The following is a 22,511-nucleotide window of genomic DNA, read 5'->3' on the forward strand; positions in this document are numbered from 1 at the left end:
TTTCAAACGTGAACGTGAGTCAGCTCGGTGTCTTTAATCAGTTTTACCGGGCTGACTCCGACACGTGCCGGTGAACCAACCCACCTCCCTCCATGTCGCTAGTGTTCCACCGGGTGGTGGCTCCGGCTAGCTCCAGCTAAAAGGCTACAGCACTCTCCTCCCAGTCCCACCCTGCTAAAGAGGGCCTGTAAAAGTTCCCCCACACATCAAAGTGATTTTTCATTTATGAGCTTTTATAACCTTGTTAATCAGGATAGTTGATTTGCTGCTGCACATTATCTGTCAGTCAGAAGCTCTGCTAGCCAGTTATCTTAAGAGAAGCTAGTTCAATTTGTTAGCTTGTTATCAGAATCATAGGTGCAGTTTCATCATCTGAGCTGCTTTTTAAGATCTAGGTAAACTTGATCAATTTGGGGTTAAAAACAAACGTTTTCACATATTTTCCATGTAGTATTTTGCCCGTTCCTCTTCTGAAAGGTAGACAATTGTTTTTCTCTTTCCCTCAGAAAATCTTAATATTCTCCTAGTTCGGCCCAGCACAGTTCACTTCCCAATTGCAGCAACAGCCTTATATCATAACCACATAAGTGGAGAAAATGTTCAGTAGCAATGAGAGAATTTGCTGTTGCATTAAAGTGATGTTAACTATTATTTAACATTTAAACTTACTTTCTGATTATTTATTTATTTATTCAGAAAACCCTGGTAAGGGACATTTTTCTGTATTTGGAGCATCAGAAAAAGTTTTATAGTGGAGGTGATGTTTTAAAGTCACTGAGAAGCTGCATGCATGCAGTTTGTTGTTTTGCTGCTAATACAGTAGCAGGTGCAGCTGCATATGTTTTCAGTAAAAATGTTATGCTGTAATGGAATTCATGCATTAGTTTTTGTTTGCTTTGAACCCAGAGCAGACGTCACACTCCAGACGACATCAACACTGCATACTTTAGTATTTGTTCATTTATCGTGAGTAATATTGATATCGCAATATTAAGCACTGTTTTCCTAATATCGCAGGTTTTCCTAATATCGTGCAGCCCTAGAACCTTCCTACCAGTGAGATGTGGTGATAAGTGATACATGACTTGTATAGCACCTTTCTGAGTCAGAGGACTACAAAGGCCTCCATCACCCACTGGGAGAGCCTTTGTGTGGACAGAGCTTTACCTCTGGCTGGAATGGCAAAACACACAAACAACTGATCACACAACCTCATATTCTGAGTATGGTTCATGTAGACGAACGGTGCACGTACCAGGCACAAAAAATTAAGCCTATCTTGTTCTGGTGAAGAAAACAGAGGTGGACAAAAACTAGCCAACTCGATGATCATGGAGCTGTAGCTAGATGGAATCACTTTGGGAGATAAGAGGCATTAGGCCACAACGTGACCTTTGAACCATCAGCAGCAAATTGCTCACACGAAGGGTGCACCGAAAGGACATGCAGGTCCCCAACACGTTTAGCAGATGCCAATGCAAGAAGCATAGCCGTCTTATATGATTAAACCTTCATATCAATCGACTCAAGTGGTAAAAATAGTGCACCACAAAGAGCTGTCAGCACTACAGCTAGGTCCCTGGAAGAAACGCTTTGTTTGATTCTAGGACTCAGTCTGCAGAACCTCTTCAGAAAATGAACAGCCAGGGGGTGTGCTGCCGGCGTCACCCCATCAATGCCAACATGACAAGCAGAAATAGCTGCCATGTGAACTTTGATTGTGGAGAAAGATGGTTCTCCCTCCAACAGCTCCAGTAAGAATGTCAACACGTCTACAATGGGGCTCTGGAGCATAGCAATATTCCTGTTTTGACATCACTGATCAAAAGCCCACCATTTAAGGCATATAGGCTTCTAGTGGAAGGTGTTCTAGCACGCTGAATCGTCTCAACCACAGCCAAGGGGAGGCCACTGGCTAACAGGCTGGACGTTTCAGCAGGTAGACCTGTAACATCCACAGCTCTGGGTGTGGATGAAGTATCTCCCTCCGCCTGCAAGAGGTCAGGACAGGGAGGAAGCTTCCAGGGCTCCTCCACCAGTAAGCTGATGATCTCTGCATACCATGACTTCACTGGCCAGTGAGGGGCCACTAGAATCAAGGATAGGCTCTGTTTCTATACCTTCCCCAGTACTGGTGGTATCATGTCCACCGGCGGAAATGCAAATAGAAATACATTGGGCCACCAGTGAATCAGCGCATCTACCCCCAGAGGAGCATTCTGATCCGTTATCCAAAATAACAAGTGGCAGTGACTGTTGTCTTCAGTCGCAAATAGATCTACAGTTGCTGTTCTGAATCGTTGCCAGATCTGAACTAGTGGGTGTAGCCTCCACTCCTTCACCACTGGGCTTCCCCTGACCAACAAGTCTGCTCCCAGATTCAGGCTCCCCAGTACAGAAGTCGCTCTGATAGACAGAAGCCAAATGCTGCACCACTGGAGCGAAATTAAATCTTACCTGAAACTGCTGGCTAAGGATAAGCGTAAATACAGTAAGATTGTTATTCACGCTGGCTGTAACGACACCCGGTTACACAATCGGATGTCACTAAAATTAATGTTGCTTTGGCGTGTAAGTTTGCCAAAACAATGTCGGACTCCGTAATTTCCTCTGGCTGCCTGCATGATCGGACCAGTGACAACATGTTTAGCCGCATGCTGTCCTTTAACCGCTGGTTGTCTGGGTGGTGTCCTGAAAACAATGGGGGCTAACAACAACAATAACAACAACTTGACATCAATCATAGAGAGGAGGGAACAAGGAGTGGACAGTTGAGTGGGGGGGAGGGGGGGTGCAGGGAGGGTGCTAGTTAAGAAGATGCTCTCTGAAACTTTTTGAGGAAAACCTGGTCTGATGCGAAGAGACGGCACCCATCCCTCTTTGGATGGAGCAGCTCTTCTGTCTAGGAACATGGCCAGTTTTATTAGTCTTCCATGACAACCCAGGGTCCAGACCAGGAAGCAGAGTCGTAGTTTAACATCCCCCTCTGCAGCTGGAGTTACCCACCCACTACCCCATAGAGACGGTGTCCTGCCCACGGCCAAAATCACAGATTAAATATCAGGCTTAATAAAGCAAATCATGGAAATCGCATAACTATTAGAACAAATTCAATAGAGCAGAAAACTAGAAAAATTAAATGTGGGTTATTAAACATTAGATCTATTTTTTCTAAGACTTTGTTAGTTAATGACTTGATTTGTGATAATCAGATCTCTTTGCTCTCTCACACAGAATCCTGTATGCAGCAAGAGGACTATGTTAGTTTAAATGAGTCGACTCCTTTTAATTATTTAAATCATATTGCTCGAAGTACAGGGCGAGGAGGAGTAGCAACCATTTTTCATTCAGACCTATTAATCAATCCCTTACCAATTTAATAGCTACAGTTCTTTTGAACATCTTATTCTTAGTTTTCCTAATCCAGATTGCAAAACTGTAAAACCACTCTTGTTTGTAGTTTTATATCATCCACCAGGCCCTTACTCTGAGTTTTTGGAGCAGATCTCTGTTTTTTTCTCTGATTTGGTGCTAAATACTGATAAGGTCATTATAGTGGGGGATCTTAACATTCATGTGGACATTGAAAGTGATAGCCTCAATGTAGCCTTTAGTAATATCCTAGACTCAATTGGTTTTACCCAAAGAATACATAGCTCCGCCCACTCCACACTGCCATCATACATTAGACCTTGTGCTGACGTATGACACAGAGTGTGAGGAAATAACAATCTTTCCACATAATCCAGTCCTCTCAGACCACCTTTTGATAACCTTTGAGTTTTTTATAACTGAGTTCTTGAGACATGAAAGTAAATGTCACTATAGTCGGTCTCTATCTGACAACGCTGTTGCATCTTTTAAATCAACTGTTCCATCTTTACTGTCCTCTGCATCTCAGAGGAACTTAGCAGAGGGCAATATTTTCATTTCTGGCCCTTCACAAATGGATACTTAAGTTCATAATGTTACTTCTTATTTACGTGTAGCATTAGATGACGTTGCCACTTTAAAAAAGAAGGTAATTAGGCACAGGAAGTTGGCTCCCTGGTTTAACTCTCATTTACAAACTTTAAAACAAAACACTAGAAAATTGGAGAGAACATGGCGCTCTACATACCAGGAGGAATCCTACTTATCTTGGAAAAATAGTCTTGTGCCTTATAAAAATAAGCTTCGACAAGCTAGAACTGAATATTTTTCATCGCTAATTGAGGAGAATAAGCATAATCCTAAACTTTTTTCAGTACAGATGCCAAACTTACACATAATCATGGCTCTGAACCATCTATTCTCTTATCCCTCAGCAGAAACGACTTTATGGGATTTTTCATGAGTAAAATTAATTCTATTTGAAACAAAATCATTAGGATCCTCCCTAATGTGATTTAGGGAGGATGACATTGAATGTGCTACTACTAGTTTACCCGTTTAATTATTTAATTATAGATTCACTAGGAAAAATAATAAATCTCGGCCCGGCCGCTCCGGTCATCACAGGATCGTCGGCTAGCAATGCCTACACCACACTCAGGACAATCCAGACTCTTCTCATGCATCGTTCCACAAATGTGGAATGACCTACCAAGCACTACCAGAACAGGGGCTTCCTTTTCAATTTTCAAGAAACTCCTGAAGACCCTGCTCTTCAGAGAGCATCTTCTAAACTAGCACCCTCCCTGCACCCGTCCCCCCTCTCTACTGTCCACTCCTTGTTCCCTCCTTCCATGATTGATGTCAAGTTGTTGTTGTTATTGTTGTTGTTAGCTTCAAGGGCAACATGCCTATTTTCACTTGTAAGTCACTTTGGACAAAAGCGTCTGCTAAATACATAAACATAAACATAACAATAAAGTTTATCCCTCACCAAATAGAATTTTTACTAAACGATCAAAATATAACCATAGAAACATTGCTTGATATATATGTTGTGTGTGTGGATGTGTGTGTGGGTGGGCTGGTGTTGGTGTTGGTTTATGCATGTGTCTGCTTTGTCTTCTCCATCCCCAGTGAGTTATGGAGGATGGCTGCTTATACGGAGCCAGGATGCTCTGGAGATTTCTTCCTGTTAAAAGGGAGTTTTCCTCTCCACTGTCGCTAAATGCCTGCTTAGTATGAGGATTGCTGTAGACACTGACACTAGTCAGTGACTTGACACAATTTGCTGGGTTCCTTATATAGGAAACTTTTTTTCTGATTGGCTTAATGAACTGACCTGTATTTGAATGTTTACTATGTGAAGTGCCTTGAGACGACTCTTGTCGTGATTTGTCGCTATATAAATAAATTTGAATTAAATTGAATTGAATTGAATCTGTGGACACTATCTTTCGCCTGTTGGCGAACTTCGGTACAGGAGACCTGGTTCTCTCCATGGGCAAAGGGCTCTAGCATGCAAGCAGCTGTTATTGTTAGCTTTCTGTGCAGGGGACATGTCGAGCACAGCCGGTGGGTGCAGGTCCAGGGTTGAAACATGTGCATCATGCCCTACAGTTGCAATATAGTTTGGAAATGCACTTTGCTTCCCAACTGAAACAGAGCCAGATGTCTGCAGAATGCTGTTATTCTGTGTTCTGAGAGACGTGCTAGGCCCAACAGGGAGCAGATCTCTAGACCCAGTCAGGAGAACTGCGGGGCTAACGTTGTCTCCAGGCATTTTGTAAACGTGCGAGGGGCGAGCGACAGACTAAAAGGCAAGACTAGGTATTCGTATGCTATGCCCTCGAAAGCGAATTGTAGGAACTGCCTTTGCTCTGGATGTATTGCCACATGGAAGTAAGCGTCCATGAGATCGATCATTGCAAACCAGTCACCCAGACCAATGACATTTAGTAGTTGTCTCAAAGTCAACATTTTGAACTTGTACGTGTGAAGGTGCTTGTTTAGTGTTCCTAGGTCTAGAATGGGATGCAGTCCACCTTTATTCGGAACCACAAACTGAGGGTCATCCCCGGTGGCTGCAGGCACTGGTATCGTCTTAGTCGGTGGTGGGGTAGCCGTCGGTTTGCGTGAGCTCATAACAGGCCTGCTTCTGACATCCTCTCTGGGAATGATGCTTCAAACTGCCTCAGTCTGATTCTTACAGAGCTCAAACTTTGTCTTTAAAGCGTCCAAGGACTGTCCGAAAAGCCCCTCAGTAGACACCGGTTCGTCCAAATACACGGCCCTGTTGGTATCCCTCTGAGAGGGTTAGCCACAGGTGTCTTTGGGCTACTACCGTTGACACCATTACCCTCTCCAGTGAGACCGTTGCACAACATGATGTGTGAAGAATGTAATTCGCCGTTACTCGAATCTGGTTCAGGAGGGGGGTCAAGAGGCTTTCAGGTGGCACATGGTTGCCCAGTTTTGACAGGCACATGGCTTGATATGTCTGTAGATGAACTCCGAACGCGAGCGGTGGTCACCTGAGCCTGATAGATTTTTTCTAGCTGGGATGCTGAGAACCTGCATTGCTTAGATGGCAAGGCTATGGAGCCACTCGCACCCAGGTTGTGTGATGGCGCTAGGTAAACTGCCAGAAATGGTTCCATTGAGGGGAGACCAACCAATCCGACCTTCTCAGTGCCCTTGAGATCCACATACTGGGTGAAATCAAGCAGAGTAGTGTGTGGTGACAGCGGCTTGTTTAAGGAGGGCTTTAGTTCCATCACAAAGTCTGGGAACATGGGCAGTTGGTTTTAAAAAACACACAAGCAAAAAGTGCTATCTAGCAGCAGCTAGCTATCAGAGGTTAAGTAGAAGGTGTTCTCAGCCAGGTGAAGAGTATAAGAATTGGAGCATGATGTGTGAGCAGGGGTATTTATAAGCAGGTGGACCCTGGCCCCTACGTCACATGTCATGTGGCCTAAAGGTGTGATTAACGGTGTCTTCAGTCAGACCACGTGAGAGCATGATATCCCATACTATATGTGTTGTACTGAGTGAATCAACTGAAAGGGATATGCTATGTTACAAGTTAGGAGAGGGAGAGCTAGCAGACCATCAGCAGGAACTGACATGAACTAAACTAAACTGAAGGGAGAACAGAAAGAAATAGGTTCAACAATGGCTTCTTGGATAGGATGCTAGCAAGAGAAACAATTATATGGCCAGCTAAGCTCCACGTGCTTCTTCTCATCTGGTTTGGTGGATTAAGTTCTCTCTCCTCTTGTATCAGTATTTTAGAGGAAGAACCACCTCAGTGCCATATTGGGTTCCTGTCTGTTTTGATATGTTCCTCCAGCCTAATGTAATAACAAAATAAAGCATACATTCCATAATGACCTCCTGTCTCTCTTTCTAACAGGAGTACTACATAGCAGATGCATCTGAGGACCAAGTGTTTGTGTGTGTGAACCATATCAACAACGTCACACACCTCTACATCTCAGACACACAGGGCCTGTCTTTTTCTCTGTCACTTGAAAATGTGCTATACTTCAGTCCTGAGGGTTCAGGCAACAACACACTCATCAGGTACCACACACACACACTCACATACTACCTTACCATGACCTTGTTGGGATCAACCCATCAGAACTAATTTATTGTGTAGACATGAGAAGTGCTTTACCATGTGTTAGTTTGGTTTCACAAGAGTCCCATAACTCACTCCAAACATCTGAACTTAAGTCTAGGCATCTAAGATGAAACATTTGAACTGTCTCTAAAGTCTCTGGAGTTATTTCATTGTTGTAAAAACAGAAGTTTGTGAGCAGTACCCAAGTTCATGTCACCAAAGACGATGCTGAAGTATGATGAGTTATTGACAGAGAGGTGAGTTGGCCCCAGTCTAAAACTTCAAGACCCACTGCAGGGGAAGAGCCGAGGAAAAGAACATTCAGCTGAAATTAGGGATGTCCAGATCCGATCGTGTGATCGGAAATCACACTTAATCGGGATCGGCAAAACTTCCCAAACCAGACTCAGATACAGGCAGGGTTCAAATTACAGAAGAGGTAATTACGCGATCGTTCATGTCGGCTCATTTCCTTTTATGTTTTCTGTCTTTTATTTGTGCCTGATGTGTTTCGCTGCTGTGGAGCGGGGCGCATCACCTGTTTTGTCCTCCGGTGACGCACCTCACTGATGCGGCCGGCGAGCAGCACTCCACTGTTTTAGCAGGCGATAGATCTTTTAAAGCTGCCGTTCAAAGGTAACTCATAAGGTGAATATATATGAACCCAGGTAGCAGTTTTTCTTTATGACTGAGAGGAGATGCAGGAAGATAATAAACAGACAGGACAGAAAAATAGTCAAATAAAAGCAAGTTACTTTTTGTACCTGGTGGTTGCAACAAACAGACACCATTGAAGGTAATCAGAAGCGAGGAACAGAAAATGAAATAATTATTTTAATGTTTAGAGCAGCAGGAACTCCGAGAGGCTGCAGGCGCATCAGTTAGTTTGCGGCCGCTGCGCAGGGGGAGGGGGGAGAGGGCTGAAGCCATCCATTTCCATTTTCATCCGCTTATCCGGAGTCGGGATGCGGGGGCAGTAGCCCAAGGCGAGAGGCCCAGACTTCCCTCTCCCCAGCCACTTGGGCCAGCTCCTCCGGGGGAATCCCAAGGTGTTCCCTGGCCAGGTGAGAGACATAGTGCCTCCACCGTGTCCTGGGTCTACCTTTAGGTCTCCTCCCGGTTGGACGTGCCCAGAAAACCTCACTAGGGAGGCGTCCAGGAGGCATCCTGACCAGATGCCCGAGCCACCTCAACTGGCTCCTCTCGATGTGGAGGAGCAGCGAGTCTACTCCGAGCCCCTCCCGAATGACCGAGCTTCTCACCCTATCTCTAAGGGAGAGCCCAGCCACTCTTCAGAGAAAACTCATTTCGGCCGCTTGTACCCGCGATCTCGTTCTTTCGGTCACTACCCAAAGCTCATGACCATAGGTGAGGGTAGGAATGTAGATCGACCGGTAAATCGAGAGCTTCGCTTTCTGACTCAGCTCTCCCTTCACCACGACAGACTGGTACAATGCCCGCATCACTGCAGATGCAGCACCAATCTGCCTATCGATCTCACGCTCCAGTTTTCCCTCACTCGTGAACAAGACCCCAAGATACTTAAACTCCTCCACTTGGGGCAGGACCTCATCCCTGACCCAGAGAAGGCATTCTACCCTTTTCCGAATCAAGACCATGGTCTCAGATTTATAGGAGCTGAAGCAAGATGCAGCCCACCCCCATCCCCCCACCCCCTCCCGTGCGCTTCAGGTGTATGACGTCATCAATGACTAGTCGAAGTCGACTCGATTTTCATTACTTGACGGTCGACTTTAAAAAAATTGTCATGCAACCCCTAATGGGAAGTAAACACTGTGTGAAAATGTTTTCCTTCTATATAATAAATAAATAAGTGTCAATAATATGAACACTGCTACTTATTACAATATTAATTAGAGATTGCTATGTTTATTGTACAAAGTTTCTTCGACTGATACAGGATCATAAAATCTGCTGGAAATCCAAATTAAAGTTAGATGAAACTGGAAATGACGATAAAACACAATACAGGCTTAATTACAAGGCTCAGCTCCTTCCATATTCACCTTTAATGTTACCTTATATTACTTATATTAACACTATAAAAGCCATTATATTTATTTCAAATGAGAGAAACCAGAATTTTTGGATTTTAGGGAGTGCACAAACTCAACGTTTTGGAGGGCGGCCTCCAGGTCCATTTTACCATGGGTCCCCAAATGCCTAGAAATGGCCCTGAGTGTGGGACTGAGCTTTCATCTGAATTGTTAAATGTTCTTAGAATGCTGCTTTAAACAGTATGAATGTTAAATGGGTACCTACCCTTTCCTTTTTAAGCCCTTTGTTTTGTTTTCTTGTTTTTTATTTGACTATTTTCCTGTCCTGTCTCTCTGATCTTACTGCATCTCCTCTCAACTGCTTCCAGGCTTCCCGACTTTTTCCACCTCATGAGCTACCTTTGATGTAAGCAGCTCAACACGATCTACCGATCACAATTAATAGATAGCAAAGTGCTGCAGCCGCGGCAGAGAGGTGAAATCACGGTACAGGTTATGAGCTCCGCTGAGGGCGGAGCACGTCAGACACCAAAAAAAGACATAAAGTAGAAAATATGAGCTGAAATGAACATTCGAATGTTAGTGGTTTTCTTTTACTGGTGCCTCTTTGAGAAAGTTACTGTGGCTGCGCACAGGAATAATCAGCGCTCTCCATACTTGAGGAGATGCTGAAGCACTCAAGAGAGGCACACAGACTTGGAAAACAAAGGGTAGAGTAACTCCAATTGTAAAATAAAGTATTTTAAATTATCATCTCAGTGGTGTGTGTGTGTGGTGTGCTCGATAACTAAGTCAGTTACTGTATGATGAATGTCTCCCTGATGTTTTTCTGTTGGACCTCTTTTATTCCCCTTCCTTGGGCTGCTCACATGGGCCCCTAGTGGGTGTGGGCCCTTTGGCCCCATAATGCCCATCAGATAATCCGGCCTTGTCAGGCAGTGGCTTTTATGGAGGACTGAGAGGAGATGCAGGAAGGTCAAAGACAGGACAGGAAACTAGGTTAATAAAAACCAAGAAAACAAAACAAAAAAAAAGTTCTTGAAAAATTAAATGTAGGTATTTTTGTCCCACTGTACATTTTTACCTTCATAAAGCAATAGTTTATCAGCATGTAATATTCATATATTTGATACAATTCAGATCACCTTCAGAACTCAGTCCCACGCCCAGGGCCGTATCAAGGCATTTTGGGGGCCAAGGCAAAATAAATCCTTGCCAGTTATCTTAAGTTAAGATGCTATTTGTTTTGATATTAGACTTTATTTTTTTATATATTTGCACTAAAGTCCAAAAGTGAAGAGTTTGTTATTCATCACTTGATTGAATGAGCTATCTCACGTTTGATCTGTTTGTTAACAGAGTTGTTAAATGTTAAAATAAAGTAAATTAAATAAAAAATAAAGAATATTCTGGATCTATTTCTTTGCTTTCTTTATTCCTTTTTTATGTATCCAACGTTCGAATCGGGACTCAATTTCGGCAGATTCTCAAAATCAAATGATTCGGACTCAAGGGCAAAAAGCCCAATTGAGACATCCCTATCTGAAACCGAACCCCCTACACTTGTATCTATCAGCTAGTGGTCCAGAAATCTTCCTATGACTACTTGGAGTGTCTTAGCATTTATTCTACCATGATTAAACAAAACAGGATAAGCGTAGGCTGTTTCGTGGTTAACTGTAAAACCAGTGAATAATGAAGCAAACAGCACTTCATTACTTCATGGGAACATTGTGAGCTCTGGCTTTAGACCAGAAGGCAAAGATCAAACGGTCTGATTAGAGAACCAGTTTGGGCCCAGTATGTGCTGTAGTGCTGCTCACTGTTAAGTAAATAGTAAATAACTCAAGCCATGTTTAATTAAAATAAAGGCGTGGACATATTCCAGAGACCCAGCATGACCCCGACGGTACTGGGTATTTTTAGGATTCGTTTGGATTAAAGTCTGACTCATTTTGTCATGATACTTTGTGGTGTAATGTTGACATTTGATCCATGTATGAATAAAATCAGAGGTTATACTGTGTGTCAACGCTCTGGCACTTGATGTGAAGAAACCAAACACTGAATGTTCCTGGATCTGACGGAGATGCTGATTGGACAGCAAAACAAATTGAGATTCCCCCTATTCTTTAGATGCTTTATTTAATTTAGTCCTTTGGTCTTTTAGATAAACGAATAAATGAATCATCTAGCCAAGCCAGCTCTTCTGTTGTGTATTAATAAATTCACTGTGACCTTGCAGCACAAACTGAGCTCAGACTGCAGCCTTACCAGTGATGGAGTTGTTCCCATAGCAACCTCTGGAAATCAGAGAAAGGCCTCCAGTTCCCGTCACAGATGCTTGGTGTAACAGTGGTGGTTCAGACAACAACATGTTCTGTTTTCTTATCAGAACGAAACACAAAAAAACGTCTTGCTGGCCTGACTGCTCAGCTGTTCTCAGCTCTGTGCTTTTCCAGGTTTTACTGTGTTTGTGGATGTTTAGTTTGTTTAATGATCTGGTTGGTGGAAGCAGTCAGCGTTGGCTCAGCCGTCTGCCTTCTGCTGAGGTTTCATTCCATTTGTGGCACGCTGCCCTTGTTGATGAAATTAGCCTTCTGCTGTGTTCTCCACATGCTGCTGTGGACATTTGTTAGCTGATTGTACAGATGAACGCTTGTAAATGTAGAGTACTGATTCATTAGTTTCACCTCCCTTGGCCTCCTGTACGGTGGCCCTGAAGTGCAAACCACAAAAACAAATCACTTAACGCAACAACAAATCACTTAACGCAACAACAAATCACTTAACGCAACAACAAATCACTTAATGCAACAACAAATCACAAAACGCACAACAAATTGAAAAGCGCAACAACAAATTCGCTAATTGCAACAAAAAATCACTAAGCGCAAAAACAAATCACTAAATGCACAACAAATTGAAAAGCACAACAACAAATTGAAAAGCCTAACAACACATCGCTAAACGCACAACAAATTGAAAAGCACAACAACAAATTGAAAAGCCTAACAACACATCGCTAAACGCACAACAAATTGAAAAGTGCAACAACAAATTCACTAAAAGCAAAACCAAATTGAAAACCACAAAAACAAAACACAAACCAGAAAAGGTAGGTACCAATGCTGCAACAACAGGCATCGCTGATTGGACGATGGATCCGTTGGCCTTTTGAACCGGAAGTTATTCTGCCGAAAGTGGTTATGTGAAAGAGCGGTCAGCGGGTGTGTCTGAATCCACAGGCAGGAGTCAAAACCATAAACTTATGTTCTCTGTTCAATATCATGTGATTCTTTGTTAGACTGTTTTGTTTTCCCATAGACACCCCCGACATTGTGCTTGTTATTTCTTTGTAGTTGTATTATGTGCTTTGTCAATAAAGCGTATTCAAGAAAAAAAATAAAAAAAAGAATCCACAGGCAGGATGCTTACGAGTATGGGTCCTCGCCGGTCTTGCAAGGCCGGGTCCTTGCCAGACCGCTGAGACCGGAACCCAGCGGCTCTGAATTCGGACAGTCTAGCCTTCACCTCTGCGGTGGCCCGTAGGTCCCGTCACGGCCGTGGCGGCAGCTACACGCAAAGGAAAAATGCTAAAGCTAGCGAAAATGGAGCAGGAATATTAAGGAGCGACAGCAGCTTCACGTCCATCAGCAGCGTTTGTTCACAACTGTTTTCAGGTAAAGTAACTTTGTTTATTCTAGAAGTTTTCAGGACTTACATGTTAACTTTAGATGGTTTCATGTATGTTTTAAGTTACAGAATGAACTTGTTAAACGTGCACAACACATTTCTACAGAGTATTATCATGTAGGTAATTAATATAAACCAAATGCATTATAAATGCCGTAGAAACCTAAAAAGCTGCTACATTTTCGCTAGCTTTAGCATTTTTCCTTTGCGTGTAGCTGCCGCCATGGCTGTGACGGGACCTACGGGCCACCGTAGAGGTGAAGGCTAGACTGTCCGAATTCAGAGCCGCTGGGTTCCGGTCTTAGCAGTCTAGCAAGGACCCGGCCTTGCTAGACCGGCGAGGACCCGTACTCATAAACATCCTGCCTGTGGATTCTTTTTTTATTTTTTTTTTCTTGAATACGCTTTATTGACAAAGCACATAATACAACTACAAAGAAATAACAAGCACAATGTCAGGGGGTGTCTATGGGAAAACAAAACAGTCTAACAAAAGAATCACATGATATTGAACAGGGAACATAAGTTTATGGTTTTGACTCCTGCCTGTGGATTCGGACACACCCGCTGACCGCTCTTTCACATAACCACGTTCGGCAGAACAGCTTCCGATTCAAAAGGCCAACGGATCCATCGTCCAATCAGTGATGCCTGTTGTTGCAGCATTGGTACCTACCTTTTCCGGTTTGTGTTTTGTTTTTGCGCTTTTCAATTTGGTTTTGCGTTTTGTGATTTGTTTTTGCATTAAGTGATTTGTTGTTGCGTGTTTCAATTTGTTGTTGTGTTAAGTGATTTGTTTTTGTGGTTTGCACTTCAGGGCCACTGTACTCCTGTGTTTACTTACATATACATGCACCGTAACAGGGTCAAATTCCCAGTGGAGATATACAAACGCTGCAGCACATTCACAGATTCTGACTGTTCACCTCTCTTGAGCAAGGCATCATGTCACCCCTCCATGTTTCAGGTACTTTGCCAATGAGCCGTTTGCTGACCTGCACCGTGTAGAGGGGCTGCGAGGCGTCTTCATCGCCACGCTCATCAACGGCTCGGCTAGTGAGGACAACATGCGCTCTGTCATCACCTTTGATAAGGGGGGGACGTGGGAGCTGCTACAGCCGCCTGCAGCTGACAGCCTGGGAGGAACCGTAGAGTGCCAGGTAGAAGTAGAATGCCCATCTTTTGATTTTATATTTCCTCATCAGGCTGACACAGTGATAGTTTGCTCCTGTTGTATTGTTGTGTGTCCCTTTTCTTTTCTTCTCCTTTTGCAGGTCTGGAAGCAGACTCCTGTTCATCACTGATTGTTTATTTGGACCCCCCCCCCCCCCCTTGTCTCTTCCTTTCTCTTTCACCTCTGTCTCCGTGTCTGGTCAGAATTAAAAAAACAAAACAAAAAAACAATAAAGCTTTAAGTATCAGGCGTGACATTAAAAGCAGACGCTTTGATGCTCCACCTGAGAGTAAATCTGTAAGGCTTGTCACCAGCATTCAGACATCAATTATGTTTGCTCCACAGCCAGACAGGACACGGGGAAAAAAAAAAAAAAGAATGCCCATCTTTTACTATCATCATTCTGTCACCATGGAAACAAGGGACTCAATGTTGTTTGATCTACGGGGGTCAAAAGAACATTTAATAGCAACACATTAGGTCATGGATTAATTTGTAAAAACCTCTCTTTTGTGAGTTCTTCAAACTGTCGCTCAGAAATTATAAATTATTGTAAAACGACTCCATTCATCTTAGGTGTGTTCTTGCTGTGTCGTATTTCTAATTCCATGCTGTAGTTCTTTTTTAAAACACAGAAGAGTTTTGTTTACCTGTTTTCCCGCTACGTTTCGTTTGCGGCTGCAAACTTCCTTAGGCTGACGCTGATGGTGGCGTCACTTCCTTCTCCATTTCCTTCTCCATTCAGTTCAGTTCTGAACGGACTGAATGTCTGATTCTCCAGAGATCCGGTTCCTTTGATCAGGATTTAAATGAATCATTGAGTATGTTACACCCAGAACAGCTGGTCCCAAACTGTTTTCCGATTAATATATTCCAGACTCAGAATTTGAGCTTTAGATAGTTCTTCATGCTTTTATTTCCACTTGTCTCTGACACTTAGCAGGAACCAACAGAAGACCTGATCTGGAGGAGACCCTGGTTTCATTCTGATGCTTCACGACTTTATAATCAGCTTCCTGTTTTTATGTTGGCAGTCTGATTTAAACTGTGTTGGTGTTTGTCCTCTTTCAGCTCAGTAAAGGTTGTTCCCTCCACCTGGCCCAGCGCTGGAGCCAGCTGTTCAACATCCAGCTCAGAAGGATGCCAATTTTATCCAAGGACTCGGCACCAGGGCTGATCATGGCCACAGGTGGGACAACAGGAATCCAAAAACAGCTTTTTTCTATGAGAGGAACCGACATTCAATCCGTCACTCTTCTTTTAATTAACTTCACTTTTATGTTATTGTCAAGACTGCCATATGTACGGGGCAGCAGTAGCTCAGGAGGTAGAGCGGGTTGCCTCATGATTGGAGGGTCGCTGGGTTGATTCCAGCTGCTGCCAGGCGGATTCTGCTGTTGTGTCTTTGGGCAATTCACTTCACCATCTTGCCTGTGCTAGTGGTGGTCAGAGGGGCCGACGGCACCAAATGGCAGCCTCGCCTCTGTCAGACCACCCCAGGGCGGCTGTGGCTACAAAGTAGCCCATCACTAACAGTGTGTGAATGTGAGAGTGCATGAAAGCGTCTTTGAGTGTCCTAAACATGCACTGTTTAAGTGGTATTATTATTATTATTATTATTATTATTATTATTATTATTATTATTATTATTATTATTATTATTATTATTACATGTCATACACAGAATTCAAACTGTGTTTCTTCAGTTATACAAGTATAAAACAAAGGTAAAAATGTTCTATATTTACTTTGTTCAAAATAAATTTGATAAAAACAAATTGAAAATCGGTTAAAAGGAAATGTTATCACTAGGCATGTTTCGATCACATTCTTTTGCTCCCGATCTAATTCCGAATCATTTGATTTTTTTGAGCATCCGCCGATACCAAGTCTTGATTCGATACTTGTCAGCAAAGCGTTAAAATGAGAAGAAAACACATCTTTTAAGTTTCACTTTCACTTGTTTGGGAAGTACACTGATTAAAAAACATGTTTATATTTTCTGTATATTCTAAAGTAGCAGCGTGGCCTTTATTTTAAGTCGTTTGCTCCCTCAATATGCAGCTGCCTCCGGGTCGGGGGAGAGGTCCTACCTCAAGTGGAGGAGTTTAAGTATCTCGGGGTCTTGTTCACGAGTGAGGGTAGGAGGGATCGGGAGATCGACAGGCGGATTGGTTCGGCGTCTGCAGTGATGCGGACGCTGAGCCGATCTGTCGTGGGGAAGAGGGAGCTGAGCCAGAAAGCCAGGCTCTCGATTTACCGGTCGATCTACGTCCCAATCCTCACCTATGGTCATGAGCTTTGGGTAATGACCGAAAGAACGAGATCGCGGATACAAGCGGCCGAAATGAGTTTCCTCCGTAGGGTGGCCGGGCTCAGCCTTAGAGATAGGGTGAGGAGCTCGGACATTCGGGAGGGACTCGGAGTAGAACCGCTGCTCCTCCGGATCGAAAGGAGCCAGTTGAGGTGGTTTGGGCATCTGGTCAGGATGCCTCCTGGACGCCTCCCCGGGGAGGTGTTTCGGGCATGTCCTGCCGGCAGAAGGCCCCCGGGTCGACCCAGGACACGTTGGAGAGGTTACATCTCCAATCTGGTCCGGGAACGCCTTGGGGTCCTGCCGGAGGAGCTGGTGGACAAGGCCGGGAAGAGGACGGCCTGGAGCTCCCTAGTTGGGATGCTGCCCCCGCGACCCGGACCCGGATAAGCGGAGGAAGACGAGAGAGAGAGACGAGAATATGCAGCTGCATTTAACAATGAACTGTCCCTTGACAGGGCAAGCATGCAGCGTCTTAGCAGGCAGGCTAACTTTTCCCAGCATAACACCTGTAGCTAACGGGCAGCTCAGGTGCTGCAGGAGAACTAGGAACCCTGATGTTTTTGAGCTGGCTTTGCATTTTTGCCTGAGTTTGCTGTGAACTGGGACTGTTAGTGGCAAACTGGGAATTAATGGAGACCGGTGATTTACTTTGTTGATGCCCGAAGGGAAAGCCTGAAAGCGATAGTAGTCCGTTTGTAGGCAGCGGATCATGGAGCTGTATCCTTTCCAGCATGTATAATGTCCAGTATGCACACATTACAAGTGGCTGTTGCTCTGCCCTCGTTGTCCGGTTTAAAATCCCACCGAGATGAAGACATTTTAGCTCTCCTGAGGAGACACGTTAGCTCTGCATTAGCCTGGTTGCTAACAGCCGCACCTTAGTGTCTGAATCCAAGTCTTCAGTAAAATGTGTGACGTTGCTGTGCTGTTTTCCTACAAGAAACAAATAATCTTGATGTAGAGGAACTAATTGGAATTAAAACTAAGCCATTGTTATTCCATTTGAAAATCTATCTCAGGATGAATTTAAAATGTCATGTTTAAAAGGTTGAATCCAATCATTTTCTCCAGATCCTTTTAAGATCATATGATCGGATCAGAGCATCCCTAGTTATCACCATAAAAGTACAACAACAGTAATCATAATGGCGAAAACCTTATCATCTTAATTCTGCGTCCTCGGGTTGGTCCACAGATAGGTGTATCACAGGTGAGCACCATGATGGGACACCTGCTGTGGGGTGTAGGTGTAACTAAGTACAATCAGAAGACGCTTACAAAGAGCCTGAAGTGTCTACAACTGCTCTGATGAATCCTGATTAGGTCTTTGACTGATGTTTAGGCGATTTACTAAGGAGAATTTAACAAATCTGAGTGACTTTATTGGGGTTGAGCTCTGTTCAACAAAGAACACTTCCTCAGCTGAATCCTTCCCACTTTTTGGATCTTGTAATGGAAATGTGAAACCATCATTCTGTTTTAGTCATGCTGAGGAAATTCACTCAGTTCCTCAGAAAATCTTTGGAATTAGTTTCTTCCTTTCACATTCTAGTGATTCTGAGACTCAGATGTCATTTAGTTCAGATCAGTGAGAAGACTCTGGGTGCCATCTGTCGGACAAGGCCTTCTTCCTTTTCGACAACATCCTCCGATTTTGTCACCACAAGACCCAACACTTTATACAGGAAGCACCACGTTAGGCAAATTCACAAATTTGTCTTCTCACTTTCTATAAATGTCCACATCCTGTTTGAACCAGAGCTTAGGAAGTGCAGCTGTGTTGATGTTTGCAGGGTTCAACATGCTACAGTCTAATGATTTTATCAGAGAAGAGGCTCTTTGGGTCTCATCCTGCTGGTTGGATACACTTTGTGTCCACTCAGCTGGTAGAGAGCATTGATTTGTTGATTCTCTCCTTCCCCTTCTCCCAGCCGGACTCTCTAATTAAATTCTTATTAGATTATATGCATGAAAACAGGAGGAGGGGGTGGGGTGGGGGTGGGTGGTGGGGGGGTGGCAGTCAGCTCTGCCACTTTATTCGTTATCGCCCCCAAACAGATGTTTTAATTACCCCGGCTGCAAGCTCTGGGCAGAGGATGGGTCAAACACACTCGTGGATATGGGTCGCACATCCATTTTGTGTGTGTGCTCACACGCACACACACACATGCACAGACTCCTGATCATACATCCCTATCCCAAGCCTAATTATTGAAACATCGTCGTTTATGACGTTTGACTCAATCTCCAGACCATTATTCTACAATGTTTTTATAAATAGTCATGAAAGCAAATCATGATGAATTATATAAAGCTCAAACTTGGAGACAATATTTTTGAACTGTAAGCCGTTTTACTCCCCGCGGGAAATATCATCATTCATTTTGATTGGAGTATACATACATCCTCAAGCAAATGTGAATGTTGCATTGCAGACTCTCGCCGATCAAGTTACCTCCACAGAGAACAAATACCCAGACTCAGTGCTCATTATTTTGGGTGATTTCAATAAGGCTAAACTTAATACCGCACTACCGAAATACAGACAGCACATCAGATGTCCGACTAGAGGCAAAAACATATTGGATCATTGCTATACAGTTCTTAAAGGGGCATACCACTCTGTCCCTCGTGCAGCTCTCGGCCTCTCTGACCATAATTTGATTCATCTTATCCCCACTTATAAACAAAAAACTAAAATCTGTAAAGCCAGCCATCAGGACAGTGAGGAAATGGACAAATGAAGCAAAAGAGGAGTTACAGGACTGTTTTGATTGTACAGACTGGAGAGTATTTGCAGATGCCACAGACGATCTGAACGAGCTAACAGACACTGTGACATCCTACATCACCTTCTGTGAGGAAGTGTGTGTGCCAACAAAGACTTTTCGCACCTTTAATAACAACAAGCCATGGTTTACAGCAACACTGAGCCAGTTGAGACGGGCAAAGGAGCAGGCTTATAGGGCAGGAGACAGGCCTCTGTACAAATCACTCAGGAACACGTTGAATAAGGAGATCAGAGCTGCTAAAATTAAGTATGCAGCAAAGCTGAAAAACCAGTTTACAGCTAACAACCCCACATTATTGTGGAGAAACATTCAGCACATTACCAACTACAGGAGACCATCCTCCATTTCTGATGCTAATCATGGCCTTGCTGAGGAGCTAAAGCCGGGCGTACACTGTGCGACTTTTTCACTTTTTTGAGCCGATTTTCCAGTCGTGCGAGAATCCACGACATCGGGGCGAGTTTTGCGCCGAGCGGTCGTGTAGTGTACAGGGGGTTACGAGAGGCGATTAACACCACGTGACCAGCCGCCGATCAGCAGTCGTGAGGTCGCAGGGACTTCTGGTGTGTTTAATATTTCGCTCGTCCCTCGTGAGGGTATCGCACTGTTGAAGCAGCGCTGCGAGCAGCTACGATCCAAAAAAGTATCAGAACCGCTCACGGCGCATGCGCAATCCTGCATCACCGCCGGTCGCTCGCTATTTCCCTAATAACACACGTTGTTTGTTTTAATTTCTACACGTTTTTTTTACTCACAAAGATTGTCAAGAAAGCGTGTTTGTCGTGTTCATGTCAAATTAAACTGATCACAAAACACAGATTTACTTTCTTTATTTCGTTTCCTCATCCAACCCCCATAAATCCCTGTGTGTCCTCCAGCAGCACTCCCGAAGGACAACAGGCAAGACAAAAAAGTCTGACTTGTTGAGTAAAAACTGCTATTTTTAGCACATTTTTAGGGCCGACGTGTTGCTACCAGACGTACAGTGTGAGCAGTCAGGTCGCATGCGAGAACTGGGTCGTGCAGTGTGAGCACATGACTCATGAGATCTGCTCTGCGAGGAAGTCGTACAGTTTGAGCTGAAGCTGAACGCTGCGAGTGAAAAAGTTGCACAGTGTACGCCCGGCTTAAATGGCTTTTACTGTCGCTTTGAGGAAAGGAATGTCACACCCCTCCTCCACTCCAGCATAGCTGCAGCCGCCAGCCCTCACCTGGACACTCTTAAGCCGGGCGTACACTGTGCAACTTTTTCACTCGCAGCGTTCAGCTTCAGCTCTAACTGTACGACTTCCTCGCAGGGCAGATCTCACGAGTCAGGCGCTCACACTGAACGACCCAGTTCTCGGATGCGACCTGACTGCTCACACTGTACGTCTGGTAGCAACACGTGGGACCTAAAAATATGCTAAAAATAGCAGTTTTTACACAACACGTCAGACTTTTTTTGTCTTGTTTTGCCTGTTGTCCTTCGGGAGTGCTGCAGGAGGACACACAGGGATTTATGGGGGTTGGATGAGGAAAATGAAATAAAGAAAGTAAATCTGTGTTTTGTGATCAGTTTAATTTGACATGAACACGACAAACACGCTTTCTTGACCATCTTTGTGAGTAAAAAAACTTGTAGAAACAAAAACGAACAACGTGTGTTATTAGGGAAATAGCGGGGAGCGGTGTTGATGCATGATTGCGCATGCGCCGTGAGCGGTTCTGATACATTTTGGGTCGCAGCCGCTCGCAGCGCCGCTTCAACAGTGCGATACCCTCACGAGGGACGAGCGAAATATTAAACACACCAGAAGTCCGTGCAACCTCACGAATGCTGATCAGCAGCTGGTCACGTGGTGTTAATAGCCTCTCGTAACCCCCTGTTCACTACACAACCGCTCGGCGCTAAACTCGCCCCGATGTCGTGGATTCTCGCACGACTGGAAAATCGGCTCAAAAAAGTGAAAAAGTCGCACAGTGTACGCCCGGCTTTACTCCTCTTTCCTCTAAATCACAAGCTGCGTTCCTTGTGAAGGAAGAGGATGTCTGCAACATCTTTAGGAGACAGAACGTACGGAAGGCACCAGGCCCAGATGGAGTAACTCTTTCCTGCCTCAGGACATGTGCTGTCCAACTAGCACCTGTCTTCACAACGATATTCAACAGATCGCTGGAGCTGTGTGAGGTTCCATCATGCTTCAAAAGCTCCACTATCATCCCAGTACCAAAGAAATCCTCCCCTACTGAATTGAATGACTACAGACCCGTGGCTTTGACATCAGTAGTCATGAAGTCCTTTGAGCGCTTGGTGCTGTCCCATCTTAAAAGCACCACAGGCCACCAGCTGGATCCCCTGCAGTTTGCATATAGGGCAAACAGGTCAGTGGATGATGCAATTAACATGGGGCTGCACTTCATCCTGGAACATCTTGATCAACCAAGGACCTACGCAAGGGTATTGTTTGTGGATTTTAGCTCTGCTTTTAACGCCGTTATACCAGAAATCCTCACCTCAAAACTTTCTCAGCTCACTGTTTCCCCTGCTATGTGTCAGTGGTTCTCTTTCTTAACATTCGTTTCGATGTCTCACTATGGGATACGCCCCTCCGCGGATTCCTCAGAAGCACTTATCTCAATACGCCAATCCTGATTGGCCAGTGACCGTGACATACGCGTCCCCCTGCTACTGTAAGTAGCAAGCGTCCCAACGCACGCACTATTCAATCACCTCTTCTCGCTTCGGTGGTCGCTTATCTCTGAGGTAAGTTAGCTCAACTGTTCACAGACGGAGCCAGCTAATATTCTCTCAGTCGCCGAACGTTAACTTACCGTCCTGTCCTGACCTTCACCATAGGTTCGGGGCATAACGAGCAGCTTCACACTCCAGTGCACCTGTTCGTTCTCTTGCTAACACACCAGTTAGCCAACATGGAAGCCGCTCCTCCCACCAGAGGAGTCAATGGCGCAGGAGCTCGCCTCTGTACCTGTGGGAACAAAATCTCAAGCAAAGACCCGCACAAGGTCTGCT

The 22,511-nt window shown here is 44.4% G+C and overlaps 1 protein-coding gene across 1 annotated transcript in view; it reads left to right on the top strand.

Moving 5' to 3' along the window:
- The window catches only part of sorl1 (sortilin-related receptor, L(DLR class) A repeats containing), a 143,852-nt gene that overhangs the window by 65,855 nt on the left and 55,486 nt on the right, over positions 1 to 22,511 (top strand). Inside the window, exons 8-10 of the mRNA XM_054742910.2 lie at positions 7,289 to 7,458; positions 14,183 to 14,375; positions 15,461 to 15,578. Of these exons, the coding sequence (XP_054598885.2) occupies positions 7,289 to 7,458; positions 14,183 to 14,375; positions 15,461 to 15,578 (481 nt within the window). The remainder of the gene's footprint in view (positions 1 to 7,288; positions 7,459 to 14,182; positions 14,376 to 15,460; positions 15,579 to 22,511) is intronic.

The sequence above is a fragment of the Nothobranchius furzeri genome, chromosome 13, assembly GCF_043380555.1.
Source record: "Nothobranchius furzeri strain GRZ-AD chromosome 13, NfurGRZ-RIMD1, whole genome shotgun sequence".
In the NCBI taxonomy this organism is placed as follows: Eukaryota; Metazoa; Chordata; class Actinopteri; order Cyprinodontiformes; family Nothobranchiidae; genus Nothobranchius; species Nothobranchius furzeri.